The 25,265-nt window shown below is 41.1% G+C and overlaps 1 protein-coding gene across 14 annotated transcripts in view; it reads left to right on the top strand.

Annotated features, from left to right (window-relative positions):
* The window catches only part of LOC122550847 (LIM and calponin homology domains-containing protein 1-like), a 353,361-nt gene that overhangs the window by 150,264 nt on the left and 177,832 nt on the right, over positions 1-25,265 (top strand). For all 14 annotated transcript variants that reach the window (XM_043692200.1, XM_043692265.1, XM_043692275.1 and 11 more), the window contains exon 2: positions 13,822-13,892. In XM_043692200.1, the coding sequence (XP_043548135.1) occupies positions 13,822-13,892 (71 nt within the window). The remainder of the gene's footprint in view (positions 1-13,821; positions 13,893-25,265) is intronic.

The raw sequence follows: 25,265 nt of genomic DNA, 5'->3' as shown, positions 1-25,265 counted from the left end.
GGAATTTGCGGTCCTTGAAGAAGGAGGCCATCTGTGTTGTATGTATTTTGAACTGGTCCTCCTGGGAGCAGATGCGGCGGAGACGAAGGAATTGGGAGAATGGGATGGCGTTTTTACAGGGGGCAGGATGGGAGGAGGTGTAGTCCAGGTAGCTGTGGGAGTCGGTTGGTTTGTAGTAGATGTCCGTGTTGATTCGGTCGCCTGAGGTAGAAACGGAAAGGTCTAGGAAGGGGAGGGAGGAGTCCGAGACTTTCCAGGTGAATTTGAGGTCTGGGTGGAAGGTGTTAGTGTAGTGGATGAACTGTTCAACCTCCTCGTGGGAGCACGAGGTAGCGCCGCTACAGTCATCAATGTAGCGAAGAAAAAGATGGGGGGTGGGGCCAGTGTAGTTGCGGGAGATGGATTGTTCCACATACCCTACGAAGTGGCAGGCATAGCTGGGGCCCATGCGGGTGCCCATGGCTACTCCTTTTGTTTGGAGAAAGTGGGAGGATTGGAAAGAAAAGTTGTTCAGGGTGAGGACCAGTTCGGTCAGTCGAAGGAGGGTGTCGGTGGAAGGGTACTGGGTGGTACGGCGGGAAAGGAAGAAGCGGAGTGCTTTGAGTCCTTCGTGATGGGGGATGGAGGTGTACAGGGACTGGATGTCCATGGTGAAGATGAGGCGTTGGGGACCGGGGAAGCGGAAATCCTGGAGGAGGTGGAGGGCGTGGGTGGTGTCACGAACGTAGGTGGGGAGTTCTTGGACTAATGGGGACAGGACCGTGTCGAGGTATGCCGAGATGAGTTCGGTTGGGCAGGAGCAGGCTGAGACGATGGGTCGTCCGGGGCAGTCAGGTTTGATGTGGTGGGGGACTGTCAACTGAGAAATATCAATGTTCTTATAAAGTACAGACAATGGTATATTGGTTGTGTATGTGTATTTGTACAAATTGAAATATCTGAAGATCATTGCAGTACCATATCACTATTCCACCTCAAAAACTACAGTAAGGAATGCTACCCTGAATATAGCAGGTATTCCCATGCAAAGCAATGGACAGCAAGGTCAGCAAGGAGTCTGGTCAGTATGAAGGAAACTTCACTTGAGCAAGGCAACAGCCGAAGTATATCTAGGAATATGAAGTGGAGGATTAAACTTTGGTTATCATAACAAATTCAAGGGACAGTCAAGGCAGGAGTGTAAAATACTAATATGCAAAATGAAGGTCAGAGCAGTCACGATCGCACGTATAAAGAGAATAAAAAAAATCTAAAAGTTCTGTATCTGAATGTGGGTAGCAAACATAACAACATAAATCAATTGATACTGCACATCAAAGTGAATAAATGTGAACTGGTAGTCATCGTGGGGGGACATGGTTGCAAGAAAATGAGAATTTGGTCCTGAATATCGAGGCATGTATTCAAGAAGAGCAGGAAACTTGTAAAGGAGGAGAGGTCATTCTCTTAATCAAACATGGTACTGGTGCAATAGTTTGATGTGACCTTGGGTTAGGAGATCAGGTTGTAGAATCGGTTTGGGTGGAGATGAGAAATAGTAGGCCCCCAAATAGTAGCCACAATGTAGGACAAATATATAAAGAAGAAATATTCGGTGTTTGTGAAATAGGGATATCAATAATTGTGAGCAAGTGAGGATTGCAGATGCTGGAGATCAGAGTCGAGAGTGTGGTGCTGGAAAAGCACAGCATGTCAGGCAGCATCCGAGCAGCTGGAAATTCGATGTTTCTTGCCCGAAACATCGATTCTCCTGCCTCTTTTCCAGCACCTCAGTCTCAACATCAATAATTGTGAGTGATTTATAACTACATATAAACTGGATAAATCAGACTGGCAATCATAGCCGCGGTGAGTTCATAAAATGTTTTTGAGATAGTTTCTTAATGCAGCACATTCTGCAAACAAACCTAAAATGGACTGTACTCGACTTCGTATTATGAATATGGAAGGATTAATTAATGACCTCAGGGAGTAATGGTGACAATCAGTGATGATAACATGATTGTATATTACATCCAACTTGAAAGGGAGAAGACTGGGTCTAAGATTAGTATTTTAAACTTGAACAAGAACAATTGTGAGGCCATGTTAACCAAGCTTGCTGACATGAACTGGAATATTAGGCTTGCAGGACCATCTGTGGAAAAGTAATGGCAGATATTTAAAGGCATGTTTGAGAATGCGCAGATGAAGAAAACACTATTAAGAAAAAATTTGGGGGATAAGCCACCAACCAGTAAGAATTAAAGAAATTAAAGAGAACATCAAACTTAAGGAAGAAGTATATAATTGTGCAAAGGTGAGCTTAGGTTAGACGATTGGTCAGAATCCACAGGGTAGCAGAGAATTACCAAAGTGTTAATTGCCTCTAATAAATTAGACTATGAGAGAAAGCTAATTGGAAATTTAGAAATAGATGGAAACATTTTTTATAGATATCTAAAAAGGGAAAGAGTAAGAAAAATGAATGTTAATCCTCTCAAGGGTGAGTATGGGGGGTGTATCAACGGTAATAAGAATATGCGAGGTATTAAGAATAATATTTTGCTCCTGTCTTCACAAACTTTCCAACAATTGCAGTAATTTTGGGGGTCAAAGGAAGCATGTCTGAATGAAAAGAGGGTGCTGACAGGCCTATGTGAATCTCTCAGCCTAATCTGAGAATTAAGATTGAAAATTACCATTTCTCGCTGTATCTCTATGTTAATGATGGCCCGACCAATCAGTATGCCCTTCTCCATCTGTTACAAAATGGTGTCCTTTTTACCAGGTCTGTTTTTAGGTTCCAAGTTTTGATGAGGAAATGATGAAAAGCTTCAAGTTCTAGGCTCCTCCTGGCAATATCAATGTAACAATGCTATACTTTGATTGTACAGAGTACTGTTAAGACTATATCTTAAATACTGTGCATAGTTTTGGTCTTCTTATCTATAACAGGATGTAAATGTGTTGGAAGCAGTTCCAACAAGGTTTACTAGATTGATACCTGGAATGAGTGAGATGTCTTATGGGGAAAGATTAGATAGGTTGGGCTTGCTTTCACTGAAGTTCAGAAGAGCGAGGGTGATTTGATTGAAGTCTGTAAGACCCTGAGTGGTCTTGACAAGATGGATATGGAAAGGATGTTTACCTTTGTGTGTGATACACTATGGACATTATTTTAAAATTATGAGACACCTTTTCATGACAGCAGTGAGGGGGCAATTATCTTCTCTCAGGGGGTTGCAAATTTAGAATTCTCTGCCTCAAATAGCAATGGAGGTGAATTTTTTTATGGCAATGATAGTTGGATTCTTGTTAGGCAAAAGTCAAAGATTATTGGGGAAATATGGGAACAAGGAATTTTGAACACAACAGATCAAATTTGGATGGTGGAATAGACTTTAAAGGCTGACTGGCCTAGTTCTACTCCTCAGTCATATGTTTGTACCTTATCTAGTTTCCCTGTTCTTCTCAGTGTATGCAGACACAAATCTCTTGTGTCAAGCCATATTTTATTTAGTTCTCACCAGCGTACCATGCACACAAAAACATGAAGCCATCTGAAGTGTCTGATGCTTCTGGAAACATTTTATTGTCGATGTCAAATGTTATAGTTTTGTGAATTAAGCCAAACTCTCTTGTTCATTTATTCATTCATTCGCTGGTGTCTTCTGCCCAGAAAATGACCTGCAATGAATCTCTACCTCTGTCTGTCCCATGCTGCCCTTACACATTCCACATAGATCAACTGCATCCAGACCATTATATCCATTATCTCCTTTCTCCTCTGCTTCCCTCTTCTTTGTTTTCTGTCAATGTTTCCATGTAATAATTGTTTCTAACTTCCACTTAAATCATTTGCCCAAAATATTGTATATTTCTCTCTTTGATGTTACACACTAATTTCTTTTTACTCTGCTATTTCCGGTGGCTCCCTCATTAGTACTTTTGTGTAGGAAATGCGGAGAATCCTCTTTTACATCTACACCTTCAATGTATTCAGCTTGTCAATAGTCCCTTTGGTTGCTGTCCATTTCTCTGTGGCATATAACAACGGTGTCAAGCTATATCACCCCAACATTCTTTTCCCAAGATAAGTTACTGCTCAGTGAAATAGGAATGCAAGGACAGTCCAGCTAAAAAGACTCCGGCTGGGGAGTGCAAGCAGTGTATTTAGATATCAGTAATGATGAGACAAGTCAGTTGGCAGTATGGAGTTCTCAATTTGCAATTGATTGTGTTGCGATGAGGAAAGCAGGCTAGAATATTCCTGTCCTCTCATTGCTGCATTATGGATGAAGCAGACTGATGCAGTTAGCAGGTGTTTCAACAAGGGAAAGGAAACTAGCTTTTGCTATTGTTTCATAACTCGAAGTATCAGCCCACTCTAAACAAGCACTGCTCTGTTAAGAGCAATGATGTAAGTGCTCGACTGCCTCTGTGTCCATCTTGCAGATGTACATCTGTAGGAATAAGTTTGAATGCTTGGCCACTCCATTAGTCGTATGTTAGTAATATACAACAATGCTGTTTTGGCAAAAAAAAATTAACTGAACAGTTCAGTGCCACAGTGAACCATACTTTAGAATAATTGTCAGCTTCAATTGTCGCATGTGTTTTTGAAGAGACTGGAGGATGTGACCAGGATTTAACTGACAATAGGTCTGTTGGGAAAGTGGCTGTGGGAGTATTGACAATACAGTTAGCAATAACATTAGTTGGCATAGAAATGCCATACATTATTGGAGGAGTTTGATTTGAAAGCACATATGGAAGAAATTAGAGCTTGTTTTTCTTTCATAATTTGGGAATACTTATGCTGAAAGGACACTGAAATATTGTAATTTACATCTTCAAAAGCTATTTAAAGTATAAGCATTTGTTTACTTCTATAACTTAAAGGTTCAATTCCTAATGTTTATTTGCTTTTCAAACAGAATTTACAACAAGTCTGATTTAATTCATATATCTATTTTTTTTACCATTTTGGTCATATTTGAATGTTACATGTGATACACAGCCCCTGGCAGTCAGAGGCTGCCCTCTATTGCACACAGGCAGTATAACAGCACACTCGGACTGCAACCGAAACCCTTCAACCTTTGCTGAGCAGGTGATTACTGAATTGGTGCCCATCAGGTTTGTTTCCTCTTTTAACTGTGAGAAAGCATTATTTTACAAATGTGGCTTTCTTAGATATTTCACACCCCCTTTCCCTTGAGGCAATTAGAAGGGGAGCACATATAAGCATTAATAATGAGTTGATTGTCAATATGTCTCCTGTCAGTAAAGCAGGAAGCAGTATTGAATCTGACTCAGGGAAATGACTTATGGTCAGTGGAGTGTCTTACAGTAGGGCATCACTTAACTAGCGGTGGCCACAATGTGATTTAAAGTAACTGTGAATAGAGACTAAATAATGTAGAAGGTAAAAATGATCAACCAGGGAAGGACTTATTTTCAATGATTTAAGAAGAAACCTAAGACAGGGAGATTGAAATACAGAGTAATGGAGGGAATTCAAGGCTTATGACGAATATTTGGAACCGTATTCAATCGACAGGATTTACATGCATTTGGAAAGGCAAGGACTAATTAGGGATAGTCAGCATGGCTTTGTATGTAGGAAATCATGTCTCACAAACTTGCTTGAGTTTTTGAAGAAGTGGCAAAGAAGATAGAAAGAGACAGAGTGAAACTTGTTGTTTATATGGACTTCAGCAAAGCATTCAATGATGTTCCACATTGCACTCTGGTTAGATTAGATCACATGGGGTCCAGAGAGAGCTAGCCAATTGGATACAAAATTGGTTTGAAGGTAGGAGACAGAGGGTGGTAGTGGAGGGTTTTTTTTGACTGGAGACCTGTAATCAGCAGTATGCCACAAGGATCAGTGCTGGGCCCACTGCTTTTTGTCATTTATATAAATGATTTGGATGTGAATAGAGGATGTATGGTTAGTAAGTTTGCAGATGACATCAAAATAGATGATGTAGTGGACAGTGAAGAAGATTATCTCAAAATACAATGGGCTGAGGAATGGCAGATAGAGTTTAATTTCAATGAATGTGAGTTGTTGCATTTTCGTAAGGCAAACCAAGGCAGGACTTATACACTTAATGGGAGGACACTGGGGAGTGTTGCTGAACAAAGAGACCTTTCAAGGTGTGTAGTTCCTTGAATGTAGAGCCACAGGTTGGCAGCATGGTGAAGAAGACATTTGGTATGCTTGCCTTCATTGGTCAGAACACTGACTGTACGAGTTGTGATGTCATGTTGCGGCTGTACAGAATATTGGTGAGGCCACGTTTGGAATATTACATACAATTCTGGTCACCTTTCTATAGGAAGAATGTTGTCAAATTTGAAATGGTTCAGAAAAGATTTGCAGTAATGTTTCTGGGACTGGAGAGGCTGAATAGGCTAGGGCTTTTTCCCTGGAGTGTTGGAGACTGAGGGGGCAACCTTATATAGGTTTATAAAATCATGAGGGGCATAGATTGGGTCAACAACTAAGGTCATTTTCCTTGGGTGGGGGAATCCAAAACTAGAGGGTATGGAATCATAGAACCCCTCCGGTGTGGAAACAGGCCCTTTAGCCCAACAAGTCCACACCGACCCTCCGAAGAGTAACCCACCCAGACCCATTCCCCTACTACACTACATTTACCTCAGACTAATGCACCTAACCTACACATCCCTGAACACTATGGGCAATTTAGCATAGTCAATTCACCTAACCTGCACATCTTTGGATTGTGGGTGGAAACCAGAGCACCCGGAGTAAACCCACGCAGACATGGGGAGAATGTGCAAACTTCACACAGGCAGCTGCCCAAGGCTAAAATCGAATCTGGGTCACTGGCGCTGTGAGACAGCAGTGCTAACCACTGAGCCACTGTGCTACCCCTACACCTGTAGGTTTAGGGTGAGAAGGGAAAGATTTGGAAGGGACCTGAGGGGCAACTTTTTCACGGAGAGGATCGTGCACTTATGGAACAAGCTGACAGTGGAAGTGTTGGAGGCTGGTACAATTACAACATTTAAAAGGCATCTGGATGGGTATATGAATAAGAAGGGTGTAGAGAGATATGGGCCAAATGCTGGCAAATGGGACTAGGTCATATTGAGATGCCTGGTTGGTGTAGATGAGTTGGACTGAAGGGTCTGTTTCCGTGCTGTAGGACTCTGTAATTGTATAAAAACAGAAATATGTGTGAAATACAGAACAGAATTGAAAACTTTACAGGGAGCCAGGGGCATGGTGTTATTAGTGCTGTACTTGGTAAATACAGAGACCCAGAAATGCTTTATGGAGCCAGGTTTGAATCCCACCATAGTAGTTGATAGAATTTGCGTTAAACAATTCTGGAATGAAGAGGCTGATTGTGAACCTGAAACCATTGTCGATTGTCATAAAAATCCATCTGATTCATTAAGGAGCTTTAGGGAGAGAAATCTGCTAATGTTGGTATATCATGCTAGCCTAACCTGATCTGGTTTACACATGACTCCAGTACCATAGTAATGTGGTTGCCTTTTTAACTGCCCTCTAAGTGACCTAGTTAGCCATTCAATGGTATAAATTTCTAAAAAATCTCAGAAAAAGAATGAACCCACATTGCATTGGGCTAGGCATTGGAAACAGCAACAACAAAAACAGCCCTGTTGACCCTGCAAAGTCCTCCTTACCAACACCTGAGGGCTAGTGTTAAAACTAAGAGAACTGTCTCGCAGACTTGCCAAGTCTGACATAGCCTAACTCAAAGAACCATACCTTAAGAACAATGTCCCAAACACCGCCATCACCATCACTGCAGGACAGACCCAGCAGAGATGATAACACAGTGGTATACCATCAGAAGGAAGCTCCCCTAGGATTCTTCAATACTGACTCCATACACCATGAAGTTACATGGCACGAGGTCAAACATGGGCAAGAAAACCTCCTGTTGGTTCCCATGTACTGCTCCTCTCATCCTTGAGCCTGCACCTCCTTTGGCTGATGAATCACTACTCCTCCATGTCAAACAGGAAGCATAGTGGGTAGCAAGGACAAAGAAAGTATATTGAATGGGGACCTCAATGTCCATAGCCAAGAGTTGCTCAGCAGCATCACTACTGGCTGTGTTCGTTGAGTCTTAAAAGACATAGCTGCTAGGCTAGCTCTGTGCTAGGTAATTAGAATCCAAGAAGATGGAAAAACATACTTGACCTCATTCTCACCAATCTACCAGCTGCAGATGCATCTATCATGACAATATCCCCCAGTCAATCATTACCATCAAGCCAGGGGATCAACCCTGGTTCAATGGAGACTGCAGGAGGGCATGTCAGTAACTGCACCTGGCATACCTGAAAATGACATATCAACCCAGTGAAGTGACAAAATAGAACTACTTGCAAGCCAAACTGATTAAGCAACAAGTTTTAGACAGATCTAAGCATATAAGCTAAACATCTTCATCTGCTTCATTAATGATAAGGTCCAAAGTGGGGATGTTCAATAATAATTGCACACACATTTGCGTCTCTTTGGATACTGAAGCAGTCCATGTCCAAATTCAGTAAAACCTGGACAATATCCAGTCTTGGGCTGAAAAGTGAAAGGTAATATTTGTCAGGCAATGACCATCTCCAACAAGAGAGAATCAACCCATCTTCCCTTGACATTCAATGACATTACTATTTCTGAATTTTCCACAATGAGCATCCTCAGGGGTTACGTTTGATCTGAAACTGAACTGGATTTGCCATACAAATACTATGGCTACAATAGCAGGTCAGAGCCTAGGAATACTGTAGCAAGTTACTCACCTCCTGACTCCCCAACGCCTGTCCACCATCTATAAGGCACAAGTCAGGAGTGTTGTGGAATACTCCCCAGTTGCCTGGATGAATGCAGCTCCAACAACACACAAGAAGATTAACACCATCCAGGACAAAGTCACCCTTTTGATTAGTACCCATTTCCACAAACATCTACTCGCTCTACCAATGACACTCAGTAGCTTCAATGTGTACCATCCACAAGATTCGCTACAGATATTCACCAAGGCCTTTTAGACAGCACCTATCACTATCACCTGGATGGACACAGGAACCCCATCACCTGCATCTGAGAGTAGACTGATGGGGCAGTAGTTGGTTGGTTGGATTTGTCACGCTTTCTGTGTACAGGACATAGAGTCATAGTCATAGAATCCTAGAGATGTACAGTATGGAAACAGACCCTTGGGTCCAACTCATCCATGCCGACCAGATATCCTAAATAAATCTAGTCCCATCTGCCAGCACTTGGCCCATGTCCCTCTAAACCTGTCTTATTCATGTACCCATCCAGATACCTTTTAAATGTACCAGCCTCCACCACTTCCTCTGGCAGCTCATTCCATACATGCACCCCACCTCTGCATGAAAAGGTTGCCCCTTAAGTCCCTTCTAAATCTTTCCCCTCTCACCCTAAACTATGCCCTCTAGTTCTGGACCCCCTTAGGGAAAAGACCTTGTCTATTTACCCTATCCATACATGATTTTATAAACCTCTATAAAGACACACACACACACCATGATAATTCTTTTTGTTCAGATTATTCCACTAATGTTATCACACCTGCATTTCGCTTGTCAAAGGTACACTCTATCTTTATGTGGTGCTAACATCTTACAAATCTGCATCCTCTCCTGATGCATGCATCCTCACTACAGTGTATTTAGCATTGGCTCCATCATGCAAATCCTGCAAGTTAGTCGAAGTGGTGGTGTTGTCTACATTGGAAGCATCAGATGAGGGTTAATCCTGTATTGCCAACACTCTGTCTATTTTCTGTAGTCATCAAATTGAATTCCTTTATTTTGGCATAGCATGACTTCAGAACAGACTAAAGCACTTTAGAGATATTGCAGTAATTTTGAGGTGTGGTTGTAGCTTTACTATCATGGCTTTACTATTTTTTCCGGATTCAAAATACAGCACTTGTAAAGCTAGTATTCAATGTCAATGAAGGAATAGTTTTAAACCTGACCTCCAAATGAGGGAACTGTAGCTCTGCAGCTATGCTGCAGGCCTGACCCATTTCTGAGGGAACACATGGTGGCGGCTCACTGCTGCACTCTGTCATTCTACCGATCAGTAAGCTGAGTTAAAGTTCTATTTTTAAAACAATTACACTATTTGAGAAAGAATCTTTCCAATCAATATTCATCAGAAGGCAATTCTTTTTGCAATTGCAAATCATTTTAAATTCCATAATGTTTTATAGGGCCATGATAAGACTACATTGAAGTATTGTGCTCCCTACCTAAGGAAGGATATACTCGCCAAAGGGACAGTGTACTAGAGGTTCACTAAGATCTTACTGGGGATGGCAGGACTGTCCTATGAGGAGAGATTGGTGAAACCGAGCCTGTATTCTTAAGAGTTTTAGAGGGGTGAAAGTGGAACTGACTCAAATGTATAAAATTCAAACAGGGCTCCACAGACAGATTGATGCATGGGAGGGTGTTTTACCTGGTGGGGGTAATCGAGAAACAGGAGTTACATTCTCAGGACACAGGATAAATTATTTGGGACTGACATGAGGAAAACTTCCTTCACTCAAACATTAGTGAACCTGTGGAATTCTCAAATACAGAAACTTGTGGAGGCCATGTTACTGAATATATTCAAGAAAGAGATAGATTAATGTTTAGATTTTGAAGGCATCAAAGGGTAAGGGGCAAAGTGGAAATATGACATTGAGATAGAGTGTCAGCCATAATCATATTGAACAGCAGACCAGGCTCGATGGGCCGAAGACCTGCTCCTGTTTCTAGATTCTATGTTTAACTATTCCTTTAGTGCTGATGTTATACAAAAATAAAGCTTATGAAGCTAAAATTCATTTAGTTTAATTCAGCAAATGATTATGGGTTAATGTTAAGTAGGTTTTCTTTTGGTGCGGTAATTCAATTGCAAATTAACCAAAAGACATCTGAGTAAAAAGAAATTGAATAAAAGAGAAAACACATCTTTTACCTATTGAAAGAAGGGTGACCCAGTTACTGCAATCATGTTTGATAGCTCTGTGTCTACAGATCCTCTTTAAAGGCTGTAGTTCTAATCTTTCATGCTGGCCCAGTTTCGTTTCTCTCTGTAGGTAAGAATCTTGCTGCATTTTCTTTTGCGACTGAATCATTTTAGTTAGTTTATTTTATCATGAAATCTTGGAGCTTATTAGATTAGTAATAAGAAAGTCCACATTGCTGTTATGTTTTTGGATTGTTGGGATGTTTCAGTAGTTTATAAAAAAATGTTCTTTCAACATGCCTATTTTTAAAGATTTTCTTCCCCTTTGAAGCAGTTCTAGTGTGTGAATCTACCAAACATCTGGTTGATTGATGCAAATGATTTGGTGTTAGGTTTATCTCAGAATGACCCCACAAACTGGTTACCCAAATTCAGCAGTAGGTATCGTAATCTTTAACTTTTGACTTTGATTTTATTGTCACGTGTACTCAAGAACAAAAGTACAGGACTACAGTGAAAAGTCAATCATTTCACCACACAAGGTTACATCTTGGGAAAAAGTACCTAGGTACAGAATCTTAAGAACAAAGTTAAAAGTTAAAAATTGCAGTGATTATAGCACAGCATAAACCATACAAAGTTAGGTTAAAAGTTACACTTTGCAGACCTTCTCATGTTTAAGCAGAAAATAAAGAAATAAAGCAGAAAGTCTTTCTTAAGTGCTTAGCTACAGTGGGATTGCACTTAGGAATCACCTTGAGACCAGATGTATGCGCTCAGACCTCGCTGGGCCGAGAGACCTCCACATACTGCCGAAAATTCAGCACGCCAAGCTGAGAGTCAACCACACTGGGCCGAGAGTCCACCACACCGGGCCGAGAGTCCACCACACTGAGCCGAGAGTCCAACACACCGGGCTGAGAATCCGCCACACCGGGCTGAGAATCCACCACACTGGGCTGAGAATCCACCACACTGGGCTGAGAATCCACCACACTGGGCTGAGAATCCACCACACTGGGCTGAGAATCCACCACACTGGGCTGAGAATCCACCACACTGGGCTGAGAATCCACCACACTGGGCTGAGAATCCACCACACTGGGCTGAGAATCCACCACACTGGGCTGAGAATCCACCACACTGGGCTGAGAATCCACCACACTGGGCTGAGAATCCACCACACTGGGCTGAGAATCCACCACACTGGGCTGAGAATCCACCACACTGGGCTGAGAATCCACCACACTGGGCTGAGAATCCACCACACTGGGCTGAGAATCCACCACACTGGGCTGAGAATCCACCACACTGGGCTGAGAATCCACCACACTGGGCTGAGAATCCACCACACTGGGCTGAGAATCCACCACACTGGGCTGAGAATCCACCACACTGGGCTGAGAATCCACCACACTGGGCCGAGAATCCACCACACTGGGCCGAGAGTCCAACACACCGGGCTGAGAATCCACCACACTGGGCTGAGAATCCACCACACTGGGCTGAGAATCCACCACACTGGGCTGAGAATCCACCACACTGGGCTGAGAATCCACCACACTGGGCCGAGAATCCACCACACCGGGCTGAGAGTCCACCACACCGGGCCGAGAGTCCACCACACCGGGGCGAGAGTCTGCCACACCGGGCCGAGAGTCCGCCACACCGGGGCGAGGGTCCACCACATCGGACCAATGTTCACCTTGCTGGCCGGGAGGCTACTCACTAGATTGTAAGCTTGCTTGGCAGGTCAGGCTCAGTTGGAGGCTGGGAGTCTGTGGCCAGACAAAGAAAAAAGAGGAAAGAATGAAAAAAAAATGCAAAAGAGAAGAAAAAAGAGAGGAGAATAGGAATCTGCTTTGTGAAGGCAGATCTACTTTAGAAGCTATTGAAGGGCATTGGCTGTAATCATGTATGTACTGGTGACTGATCTCGTTCTATCACTGGAAAATGTCTGGTAACCATCTCTCTTTCATGTCCTGGGATGAAGTTTGTGTGGAATTGGTAGGCCCGTTAGGTTAAATTGAGCTTTTCCCATTGAGGATCAAATCAAACATAGAGATGGGATGGAATTCTCCTTCATATTTTGGTTGTTAGAGGGCTACTTTGGAAAATCTCAATCCAGTTCATAATAGGCAACTCGAGCTCAGAGGTATTGCAAAGCAGTTAACCTGTGGTCCATATTGTTATAGTACTGCCAAGGTAATGCATTCTGAGGTTGGTGTTGGAAGAGGACAGTTAGTTTTACGTTGGTTCTCGTTGTGTGACATTTGAGTGTATTTGATGCTAACAGGAGATGACTGAGAAGGGAAGTTTCCACCACATTAATAATACTGAATAAGTGAATTTATTTAAAAGGGAAGACTTATGGTTGCCATGATTAAGGGAGAAAGTAAAAATTCTAACATTTTTCAAATGAAAATCAGTAAAGAGTGAATGAGTAATAGACTCCATTCACAAATTTTCAAGTTGTGTCTCTTATATAACCGTAGTCAGTCACATGTGGCTTGAAGCTGGAGTGTGTTGACCATTTTCAGATTTCCTCATGGTCTTTCCTAATGATGCAAGGAAGAAACATTATTATTTCAAAATTGACGCACCCCAACTATATTTTGCACTATTTTTGTATCAAAGCATTTTTTTTAGGAAATAATGTCCTTGTTAATTATAAGTTGCCATTTAAAATATTTTATATGCATTGAGTTATGGGCTGAATAGTCAGGGCCAGTAACATACATGGCACTTCATGTCATTGTAATTCTTAACCATCAATAACACTGTGATTTCTATTTAAATTCTATCTAATATATTTTCCTTTTTGTCTTCAGCAAGTAACAGGCAGAAGTTTTGGTGATAAGGACTTTCGAACGGGTTTGGAAAATGGAATCTTGCTTTGCGAGTAAGTAATTAATGCTTCTTTTCCAATATATTTGTAAAAAGGCCAACCAAAGATGGTGACAATACCCTTCACTTTTACGTGCTGAGATTAATTAAGGTTTCTCTAAGTGGAGTTAGAGGTGTGACATATTATGTTCACAGCTTTTGAACAGTGTCTAAATGTGTATGAAATCTTTTTACCATGTGCACCAAATATATTTACTTATGATTTACTGACTATAGTTTGATCAATCATAGATAAGTGCAGAGCTGGGCTGAGAGGTGGCAAATTAATGTGGAAAAATGTGAGGTGATCCACTTGGAAGGAGCAACAGGAATAAAGAGTATTGGGCTAATGGTAAAATTCTTGGCAGTGTCGACGAGCAGAGAGATCTCGGTGTCCATGGACATAGATCCCTGAAAGTTGCCACCCAGGTTGATAGGGTTGTTAAGAAGGCATATGGCGTGTTAGCTTTTATTAATAGAGGGATTGAGTTTTGGAGCCACGAGGTCATGTTGCAGCTGTACGAAACTCTGGAACAGCCACATTTGGAGTATTGTGTACAGTTCTGGTCACCGCATTATAGGAAGGATGTGGAAGCTTTGGAAAGGGTTCAGAGGTGATTTACTAGGTTGTTGCCTGGAATGGAGGGAAGGTCTTATAAAGAAAGGCTGATTGACTTGAGGCTGGTTTCGTTAGAGCAAAGAAGGTTGAGAGGTGACTTAATTGAGACATATAAGATAATCAGAGGGTTAAATAGAGTAGATAATGAGAGCCTTTTTCCTTGGATGGCGATGGCTAGCATGAGGGGACATAGCTTTAAATTGAAGGGTAATAGATACAGGACAGATGTCTGAGGTAGTTTCTTTACTCAGAGAGTAGTAGGGGTGTGGAGCGCCCTGCCTGCAACAGTAGTAGACTCACCAACTTTAAGGCCATTTAAATGGTCATTGGATAAACATATGGATGAAAATGGAATAGTGTAGGAAAGATGAGCTTCAGATTGGTTTCACAGTTTGGCGCAACATTGAGGGTCGAAGGGTCTACTATGCTGTAATGTTCTATGTTCCAAGCTCTAATCAGAGCCCATTTCAGATTGAATAGAAAGTTAAGCTTGGTGTTGTTGGTTACTGATAAGAATAATGTGTTTTCTGTTGTTCAAAGTAGGGTTCTCATGAAAGGCACAGTAGCTCAATTCATAAGCCATATAATAACTGATATCTTCAAGCACAGGTCACTGATAAATAACTATCAGCTACGGCGCTAGCTTCTACCGTGTTCAACTATCAGGTCCTGACAGTGGCCTTATAGTTAGCCCCTCTGCCAGGATTGCAGCAGAAATCTGTCTTATTAAAAGTTGATGTGCTTGTAGATGAATGGTTGTGCTGATTTTCTGTCTGTTGATGAGCTGTTTTATATAACAGTGCTTTAGTTCAAACTCTACTTCTGTTAATGTTAACAATGCATATGGTAATACCACTACACCAAGCGAGGCATTGTGTTTGTTGACTGTACCTACAGGATTGGTAATGTAACTATTTTTCAGCCTGGTCAGTAAGCAGCAGAAAGTAATTATTCTAATATCTCAGATTATTAGCTAATCCTACAATTTCCGGACATCTGGTGTGTACACAAAACCACAGAACAGTTACTTCAAACAGAGACTGATTATGAACCAGTCAAGTTATTTCTTGATTTAGAGATACAGGTGTTGGTCTGGGGTGTACAAAGTTAAAAATCACACAACACCAGGTTATAGTCCAACAGGTTTAATTGGAAGCACACTAGCTTTCGGAGCGACGCTCCTTCATCAGGTGATAGTGGAGGGCTCGATCGTAACACAGAATTTATAGCAAAAAATTGCAGTGTGATGTAACTGAAGCTAGTGTGCTTCCAATTAAACCTGTTGGACTATAACCTGGTGTTGTGTGATTTTTAAAGTTATTTCTTTGCCATCTGGTGAGCTCAGATTATGAAGTAATAGTTTATTTGGTACATTTTCAGCATTTGCCAACAGATATTGTTAGCCTGAAAATGCAATCAACTGCAGTTTAAAGAACTAGTTGTTACCCAGGCAATAGACTAATCTATAATGGATTAAATGATTTGTAGTCTTATGTATGTAGACCCAATCAATCTTAGGAATTAAATTTGTGCATTGCATTATACAATTAGAAGAATGTCATTAATGCCAGTTTTCAGTCACATGATGTTTATTTTGTAAAAGAAGTGTCTGAATTCTTCCCTTCCTATTAAAGAATGGTCACAGCAGAACTTTCATCTCCTCCTCTGACCGTGCCATGATCCTGCTGTAGATGGTCAGGGATGTGGCACGGTGGCACAGTGGTTAGCACTGCTGCCTCACAGCACCTGAGACCCGGGTTCAATTCCCGCCTCAGGCGACTGACTGTGTGGAGTTTGCGCATTCTCCCCGTGTCTGCGTGGGTTTCCTCCGGGTGCTCCGGTTTCCTCCCACAGTCCACAGATGTGCACGTCTGGTGAATTGGCCATGCTAAATTGCCCGTAGTGTTAGGTAAGGGGTAAATGTAGGGGTATGGGTGGGTTGCACTTCGGCGGGTCGGTGTGGACTTGTTGGGCCGAAGGGCCTGTTTCCACACTGTAAGTAATCTAATCTAATCTAAGATGAAGATCGGCAAATGTTGAAGGCAGTCACCCAGCAGTATATCTGCCATTCACGGCCCCAGTGAAAATCCTGGCAGTGCTACAGGTTGAAGTTGATTAACATTAAGAGTGACTGAAAGGAATGACTGAAAAGCTTGATGGAAGTGTTGTCTTTACAGGAAGCAGTGGCAGAGCAAGACTTTTAACATGTTACAGATATAACCTGGATATACCTCCACTATGCTGCCCCACCAGCCAGATAATGGAGGAAAAATTTAGAAACTAGGACAGATACCTATTATCATCTCCTTTTCTAAATCCAAATCAACATCTCTGTCAAAAAAGCCTCTAGGCTGCAGCATCACCCAAGGGAGTAGAACAGGTTAAAAGGACGACAAGAGCCCATAAGATTAAGGTAATTTTGGTTATAGCTGTGATCTCCGACAAGAGAATGGCAGAAATTTGGGCTGCTGCACCATTGATACCTGCCATCACCTCCCTCCTAACACATCCCCTCTCCACCCTGTAGGCTTAACAGCACCTTCAGATTACTGTACTGTAAGTGGAAGTCAGGGAAGTAGGAATTTGCTCAGCTTTGTCTCCTTGCTGTATCTTACAAGTGGTGAGCAGGGAAGGGGCAGCCTAGAGGCTTTTTTGACAGAGATGTTGATTTGGATTTAGAAAAGGAGATGATAATAGGTATCTGTCCTAGTTTCTAAATTTTTCCTCCATTATCTGGCTGGTGGGGCAGCATAGTGGAGGTATATCCAGGTTATATCTGTAACATGTTAAAAGTCTTGCTCTGCCACTGCTTCCTGTAAAGACAACACTTCCATCAAGCTTTTCAGTCATTCCTTTCAGTCACTCTTAATGTTAATCAACTTCATTATAATTACCTTCATTCTGATTCATCCCAATTTATTATTTCTGGCGAATTCCCTGCTGTTTACTTTCATAACATTTCTGGCATGTTTCTAGTATTAATTTTATCCCTTCAGAGATATGGATACCTGTCCTGAACGTTCATTTATGTTGTATTCCAACTTCCTTGTGACTGGCTCATTTTAGCTTTTGGGTGTCATTGATACACAATGTTTTACAAAACCCCTTTTCTGTTCATTCAATGTCACTTACATTTGCTATCATTGTTTTTATTCCCATCTTGTGGAGTCAATGCTATGCTAACGTTATTGTTTTTGCTGTCACTACAATATTGAGGAGATAGTCAGGTTGATGTAGGAAGCTAATGAAGGGGTATGTGAAAGCAGAAATTAGAAGATGAACATTAATTGAAAATATTAAATGGCCTGAATTCCAAGTTGGCAAATCTAGTGTGTTACTGCCACATGGCTGAATGCATTAGGAAAACTGTGAAAGGCAGAAATTTTGCCCATTCAGACCCACTGGAAGATCACAGTGCAAAGTTAGCATTTTACTGGAAAATTGTTTGATGTTTAGGCTCCACAAGAATCCTTCCAGAAGCATTATTTTCTAGGCTATCTGAATCCCCAACTTGGCTTTGGAAGTACCATTTGCAGGACCCTTTTCTATTAGAATCATGGTATCCCCACAGTATGGAAACAGACCCTTCAGCCGAACAAGTCCCCACCAACCCTCTGAAGAGTTATCCACCCAGACTCATTCCCCTCCCCTATTATCCGACATTTATCCCTGACTAATGCACCTAACCTCCAGACCCCTGAATACTATGGGCAATTTAGCTTGGCCAATTCACCTAGCTTACACAACTTTGGATTGTGGGAGGAAACCCACACAGATACGGGGAGAATGTGTAAACTCCACACAGACAGTCGCCTGAGGCTGGAATCGAACCTGGGCCCCTGGTGCTGTGAGGCAGCAGTGCTAACCACTGAGCCACCATATCTTTACCATGTTCCCATAAATTCTGTTTGTAAGATTCCGGTTCCACATCCTTAAATTAAGATGACTGCACCTCTTTCTATTTATGTGACATTCTGATGGCAGCGGAATCATTACAAAACTTGGTTAATGGCTAACAACTGGGTTTCTAATGCTCCCTTCCTGTTAAGAATTAGATAGATATAATTCACAGATCTGCACCTAAAATGAAGTTTTACAAGGTAAACTTTTATATAGAAAAACAGGAGCAGGAGTAAGCACTTGACCCTGACCCACCATGCAACCAGATCATCATTGAACTTTATCTTAAGTGCATGCACTTGCCTTGACTCCATTGATTTTAGCCTTGCCTAATCTATGGAAGTATTGTAATATTCTAGTGGATCAGAACTGCTCTCCTTCCAAGGCTAATACTTCCTTCTAGAATGTGAGCTCAGAATTGTATGTTGTACTCCAGATGTGATCTAATCTTTGCATTAATTTATCAAAACTTTCTCCCTTTGTAGTCAAGTCATCTCATTAAAAAAAGACTAACATTCCATTAGCCTTTTTGATCCTTCTTCACATCTGAATATTACAGTTAATTGAACTGTGCACATGAACTTTTTCAGCATCCACTGTTCTTAACTTGGACCTATATTCTGTTGGTCCAAAATGGATGGCATCTGCTTCCTCCTCCTCTATGGCATAAATGGAGACAGAAAGTATGCAGACAATTACCCCATCCTAAATCTGTGCCATTCCTCCAGAATCAGGGATTTTAAAGAAGACCACCTGCTATTGGCTGCAATGGGAATAAAGTTAGTTGATGCTTATCGTCACCATACATAGAGTCATCACAGTGAAGGAACAAGCACTCAATGAGAGCTCAAGGCCCTGAATACAATTTAAGAACTTTGCTCAGATACATGCGTCAGATATGGCATATGTCCTAAAACAGCATGGGAATACTGTCACAGGTCAAATCAAAGGCATCAAGTGAGGGAAAATGGCGCATGCAATTGTAAGGGAATAAGTGCTTATCATCAAATACAAAGAATATCTGCATATTTGAAATAGATTTTACTTAAATGGTTTTAAACTCCACATTTTGTAAAAGTCATATTCAATACATCATATGTCTGTTTAAATGTCTCCAATCCACCACCTAAGGTGATTTTCCTGCTTGATCATTTCATGAATGTATATTGTTTTTGAACTAAGAAGTACTGTGATGCTGATTACTTCATCCAAAGAATGAGTTTACAATCAACTTTTAATTTTATTTGAATGCTGAAAGTTTTTGATTGAAATGTGAAAGTTGCTTCAGTGTTATCCGGCTGGTAAAAAGCTTCTGCAGTACTGGGTCGAGATCAAAATTATGTGTATCCTCTTGGCATGAAGCTGTTACTGAACACACAATGTTGCTTGTTCCTTTGCAGCCCTCGGGACTGAGTGTATGTTCTATGCTGAATGGATTCAGAGCTGTTAAATAATCTGCACCAACAAAATAACACCAGAATTTAACATTTAAACAATAGAATTTCCAACCCTTTTTAACTTTTATGTCAATATCTTGTTAAAAAGATTCATGTCTGACAAAAATAATGTTGAATTGAAAACTGTCCACCATAAATCTTAACGACCTTGATAATTGAATATTCTTTTTGAAGGAATTTTTGTGACTTGTCATGCCTTTCATGAGAACGTTTTCAGAAACTACCTGAAGACACTTTGAGTTTGCACATAGTGAATGTGAAATCTTTGAAGCACCTTTGATATTTATGAGTTGAGGTTTTGTAGGATAAGCAGGAAATTGTTATCATAGTACAGACTGCTGTCCTTCCAAGGGAAGTCTGACAATGATCATGAAACCATTGTCAATTGTCCATCTGGTTCATTAATGTCCTTTAGTTTGAGAAATCTGCCTCATATACTCCACTGCTAGACAATCTGCACCTTTGTAGCCTAGCATATCTCCTACTCTACCATGGCCATCAAACCTAATGGTCAACCCTGGCTCAATGGTGAGTGCAGGAGTTGATGCCTACAGATGAGGTGTCAACCTGGTGAAGTTACAACAAAGGTTATGTGTGTGCCAAACAGCATTAGCAGTAAACGATAGAGTTAAGTGATTCCTCAATCAAATGGATCAGATCTGAACTCTGTAATCTTGCCACATCCCGTTCCACTCCTGAACCTTGGTGGACATTTAAACAACTCAGCCATGATATTATTGAATGGCGGAGAAAACTTGAGAAAGCTTACTCCTGTTCCTATTTCTTGTGGTCTTACAACTGACTACCTGCACCTCTGTTCCCTGAGAGGCATGGTTATGGTCTCTCCCTTCCAATCACCTGAATTGTCAAAGCCAGTCTTCACCTGTCCAGACACCTGGCTGATGGTCACTAGCCTCCCCCCCCCACTTGTCAGAGCACAGAGGTATGGATTCCTGAGCAATGCCATCCTGACTGGATGTCTGTCTGTGGCTGAAGCCTTGGTATGGGAGGCTGGCCTTGACTAACCATGTGGGGGCTCTTGTTGGAAACCTCCCTCCGTAGACCTCACTGTGCACTGTGCTCCTGAGACTTTGACTTGTCCCACTGCTTGTTACAGATGCAGTGTGTGAACAATTCTGTCGTGGGGCACAGGTGCTAGAATGATGTGGCACACTGCTGTAAAGCAAGACCTACGAGCCCTACTAGATAGCATGACCACCAATTGCCAATACAAGGCCTGGCAGTCATGGCATGCATGCTGAGGAAATGCCAGAGGCACAAGATGGATGCATTCTGAATGCAACTGCGCCAAGCTGGAGTGGAGTGCCAGTGTCCATGTTGGAAGGGTATGCACAGCTGGTGCTGATGGATCGTGCTGTGCTGTATAGTTTGTTAATGGACTAGATGGATTTTGTTTTGGAACAAGTGGTGAGGTGAACCCATCAAGCACCCACTGTGGTTTCCTTGATGAGTTTTCCTAAAGGCTAGTTTGTATGGTGGAACTCAGATCTGGACACACTACTCCTGTTGAGCCTGAACTAATGTTTCCTTCTGGCTTAATATAACTTCATTACTTTTATTTTCTAATCCTGTATTGATAAAGTCCAGGATGCCATGATTTATTATCTTCACCCTTAACTGATCTTGCCACTTTCTATGATTTGCATACATGTGCACCCAGGTCAGTTTGCAGCTGAACCTTCTTTAGAATTGTACCTTTTGTTTATATTATATTAAAGTGAATCAAATTAGCATTCTTTGCATTAAATTTCATCCGCCAGTTGTCCACCAATTTCACTGCACATGTACTTTTGCAGATCCACTCTGTCATCTTCATGCTTCACAGTAATTCCAAGATTCAAATAATCAACACATCTGGAAATTGGGACCGGTAGATTATGGTTTAGGTCTTGAATGTAAATCGGGAAGACCAAGGAACCCAATACTGCTCCTTGAGAAAGGAGTAATATTTTCTCCTGCCTAGAAAACAACTGTTCACCATTACTGTTTATTACTGCCGATTTGGTAACCACATTGCTTTAATCCCCTTTATTCCATTAGCTCTAACTTTGTTCACAAGAGGCCACAATGAGCAAACAATCCAGTAACCTTCATTGTGCTGTGCAGCCGTGCTCTCCTAATAGCACAGTGTGAATTCATCCTTAACTTGCACAAGCCTTTATCTTTTATCCAACTAATTACCTCGGTCCTGTTATCAAACCCAACGAGCTTCTACAAGCTGGTCAGCGCAGCCAACTCTGAGCTTAACCTCCACTGCTGAAGCGAAACTCGCTCAGCTCTCAGAGGGTTCAGTGGCAAGACTTTCACCTGCCAATGATGGAAGGGTGTCCATCAGGATCGCTATCTGGCAGAAACTTGCAAGTGATAAATGTGTCAGAGCTACAAAATGAAGTGCCGAAGGGCTAACGTGGTGCATGAGTTGGTCTGAAAGAATCCATAATGATGTGGTGAGGCAGGTGGTTTGCTTAAACCCCCTTGGGTGAATGAAGGGTGGAGAAGGACAGTGTTTGTGCAGCAAATGTGAATATGTTGTGTAGGCCTGGACAACAAACTGGTGCTTCCAGGTAGCTGCTCTGATGTTCATATTGGGAACTCATGCCGTTTAGTTTCTCAGGGAAGCACATGGAAATGAGGTGAGATTAGCTGATAATGAGATTCAGATGGATGAAGATAAGGTAGTTTAGATTTATTAGTGAGACTTAGAGTCACTGTTTAAAATCCCAGGGGGAAACATAAGAATTTTTTAACTCAACATTAAGAACCTAATTTTTCTATTTCCATCATATTTTCCCAACTTTCTCGCCATTGCCCACTCTGCTCAAGGGGTGGGAAATTCCTGTTTCTGACTTCCACAGGTTTCATCTGCAATTGAGAGATTACCATTAGGGACATCAAATTGTATAAAATACTTAAGATTACAGAATAACCCTTACTCTTCAAAGTAAAAGAAAGCTTCTAGTTTTCTTTACTTGCAAGGGAAGATGAGATTAATGACCTATTGTGGAAGGAAGTGAACCTCTTAGAGGTTTTAAATATTATTACCTCAAAGTGCATTTTCCTCAGTGATGAGCAATACTGATTGATGCAGCCAATTTCTTCCCACTCATTTTGATTATGCATTTCAATCTGTGAAACCTCTGCTTTAATGGGAAGCAATAAAACTGGTAAATCTGCTTGTAGGTGACTCTTCTTTGGCCTTTGGTTGCTGCCTTTTCAAAGTGGATATCATGAATGTAGATGATAAACAGTTCAAGGGTCTGGGTAAATCTCAAAAAGTGAGGAATGGGCAGAGATCCACAATGTAAATCTCTCTGAATATTATCGCACAGTCAGTATTTTATGTAAGTTGATGGTTCCATTACAAAAAATATACAGAAAGGGATCTGTGCAAGTCAGTGTGTGAAAGTTATCACTCCAAGGAAATTAAACTCTTGAGTGTCAAAATGAAGAAGTGATTAATTTCTAGCATTAAGTCTCTAAACTTAAGCACAAATTTACAAAATAATTAATTAAGGTCATTGATGTTGAACAACAAACTATAAATTATTGTTACATACCTGTATACATTTATCAGCAAGTTTGGAGCAGAAACCATTGCGCATTCCATTAAGGGTAACATCTTAACTACCTCTGCACCTTGAGAGATAACATTAATGTAACATTATAAGAAATAGAAGTAGGCCAATTAGTCCAACGAGCATATTCTGCCAATAAATGAGATCATGGTTGATTTGATTGTAGCCTTAACGCCACTTACCTGCCTTCTCCCCATCACACTTGATTTGCTTGTAGATCTGAAAAACTGTCTAACTCCAACTTGAATGTAGGTAATGATCCAACCTCCACAGCTCTCTGGGCTCCAGAATTCCAAAGACTATTGATCTCTGAGACAAGGCATTCCTCCTCATTTTTGCCAATAATTTCTTATTTTTAATTGAGCTCTTTAGCAGTAAGTTTTCTGAGAAGAGACATCTTCCCAGCATCAACTTTGTATCGCACTTTGGAATACTATATGTTTCAATAAAGTTACCTCTCATTCTTCTATACTCCGATGAGCATTGGCCCAATCTGCTTAACCATTTTTCATAACACAATCACCTCATGCTCAGGAATAAGCCTAATGAAGCTCCTCTGAACTTCTTTCAATGTATGTCCTCCTTTAAGTAAGATGACTAAAGCTATACCAAGTACTGGGTGTGGCTTACCAATGCCCTGTATAGTTGGAGCAAGACCTCCTTTTTATATCCCTTTTACAATGACAGACAACATTCTTTCTTCCTTCCTAATTAATCACTGTAGCCATGTGGAGACATTTTGTGATTTCTCATACAAGGACACCCAAATCTATTTGTATTGCAGCATATGTAATCTCTCTCCATTTAAATAATATTCTGCTTTTTTATTCTTCCCACTAAAGTGGACAACCTTACATTTTTTTCAGATTATACTCAACCTGCTGTGTTTATTATTGCTTAGTTACTCCTTACTTAAATAATTATGAGTGACTTTAATTTTCATCTTGACTGGATAAATCAAATTGGCAAAGGAAATCTGAAAGATGAGTTCAACATCCTAACCACATTGACAAAAGAAACTGAGAACAACTCTGTGTAGCTGCACAGAAACAACATACTTAAGCATTTAAACATCTTTTTTGTTTCAAAGTCAAGTATTTTTGTGATCAAAGTTGGCTTAGGCATCGTGTTCTTCTCTTTAATTCAAGTGGCATTCAGAACTTGCCCACATTATCAAGGCTGACATGTTGGAGCAAGTGTGCTGTAATTTCAGAGATACTGTCTGTTAGATGACAGTCAGAATTTTCAGGATAAGAAGATGAGCTCAAAATGCCATTGGAAGCGTAATTCCAGTGTTGTGTGATTTTTAACTTTTGGAGAGATTCAGTGTCATCTCTGGGAGAGGTCAGGTGCCCCATAAGATCCGGTATCTGCCCGTCTTGATTGGTTAAGTGACATTTCGGATTGTTAAAAGTACACATTAATGTGTGTACTAAGTTTATAAACTCATTGGTGACCGACAACCTGTCAATGGAGTGAGCAAGGGAGTTGTCAAGCTATTAAGGCATTTAACGCTTCAGGCCTACAAACTTTTGAAAGAACTTTCTGTGATATAAAAAAAACTCCTTGTTATTTCACTCGGTCTTTTGACATCAGCCTGAGGATCTCATTATAAGATTTGCACTACAGGCCTGAGTTCACAACCCATTGTTGTCACAGTGGGGCGCCTGTTGGTTCACAGTTTGACAGTTCCAAGTGCTTATAAAGTCTTTGACGTGAAATTATGAATACAAATGTTTGTTTTTATAAAGAATTTAGTTGATGAAGTCACTTAAACATAATGAAAGTTATATTCAAATAATGAGGCTGTTCAATTA

This window comes from Chiloscyllium plagiosum, chromosome 1 (assembly GCF_004010195.1).
Source record: "Chiloscyllium plagiosum isolate BGI_BamShark_2017 chromosome 1, ASM401019v2, whole genome shotgun sequence".
NCBI classification, from domain to species: domain Eukaryota; kingdom Metazoa; phylum Chordata; class Chondrichthyes; order Orectolobiformes; family Hemiscylliidae; genus Chiloscyllium; species Chiloscyllium plagiosum.
Note: the sequence above shows the minus strand (reverse complement) of the source record. Positions and strands in the feature narration are given on the sequence as shown.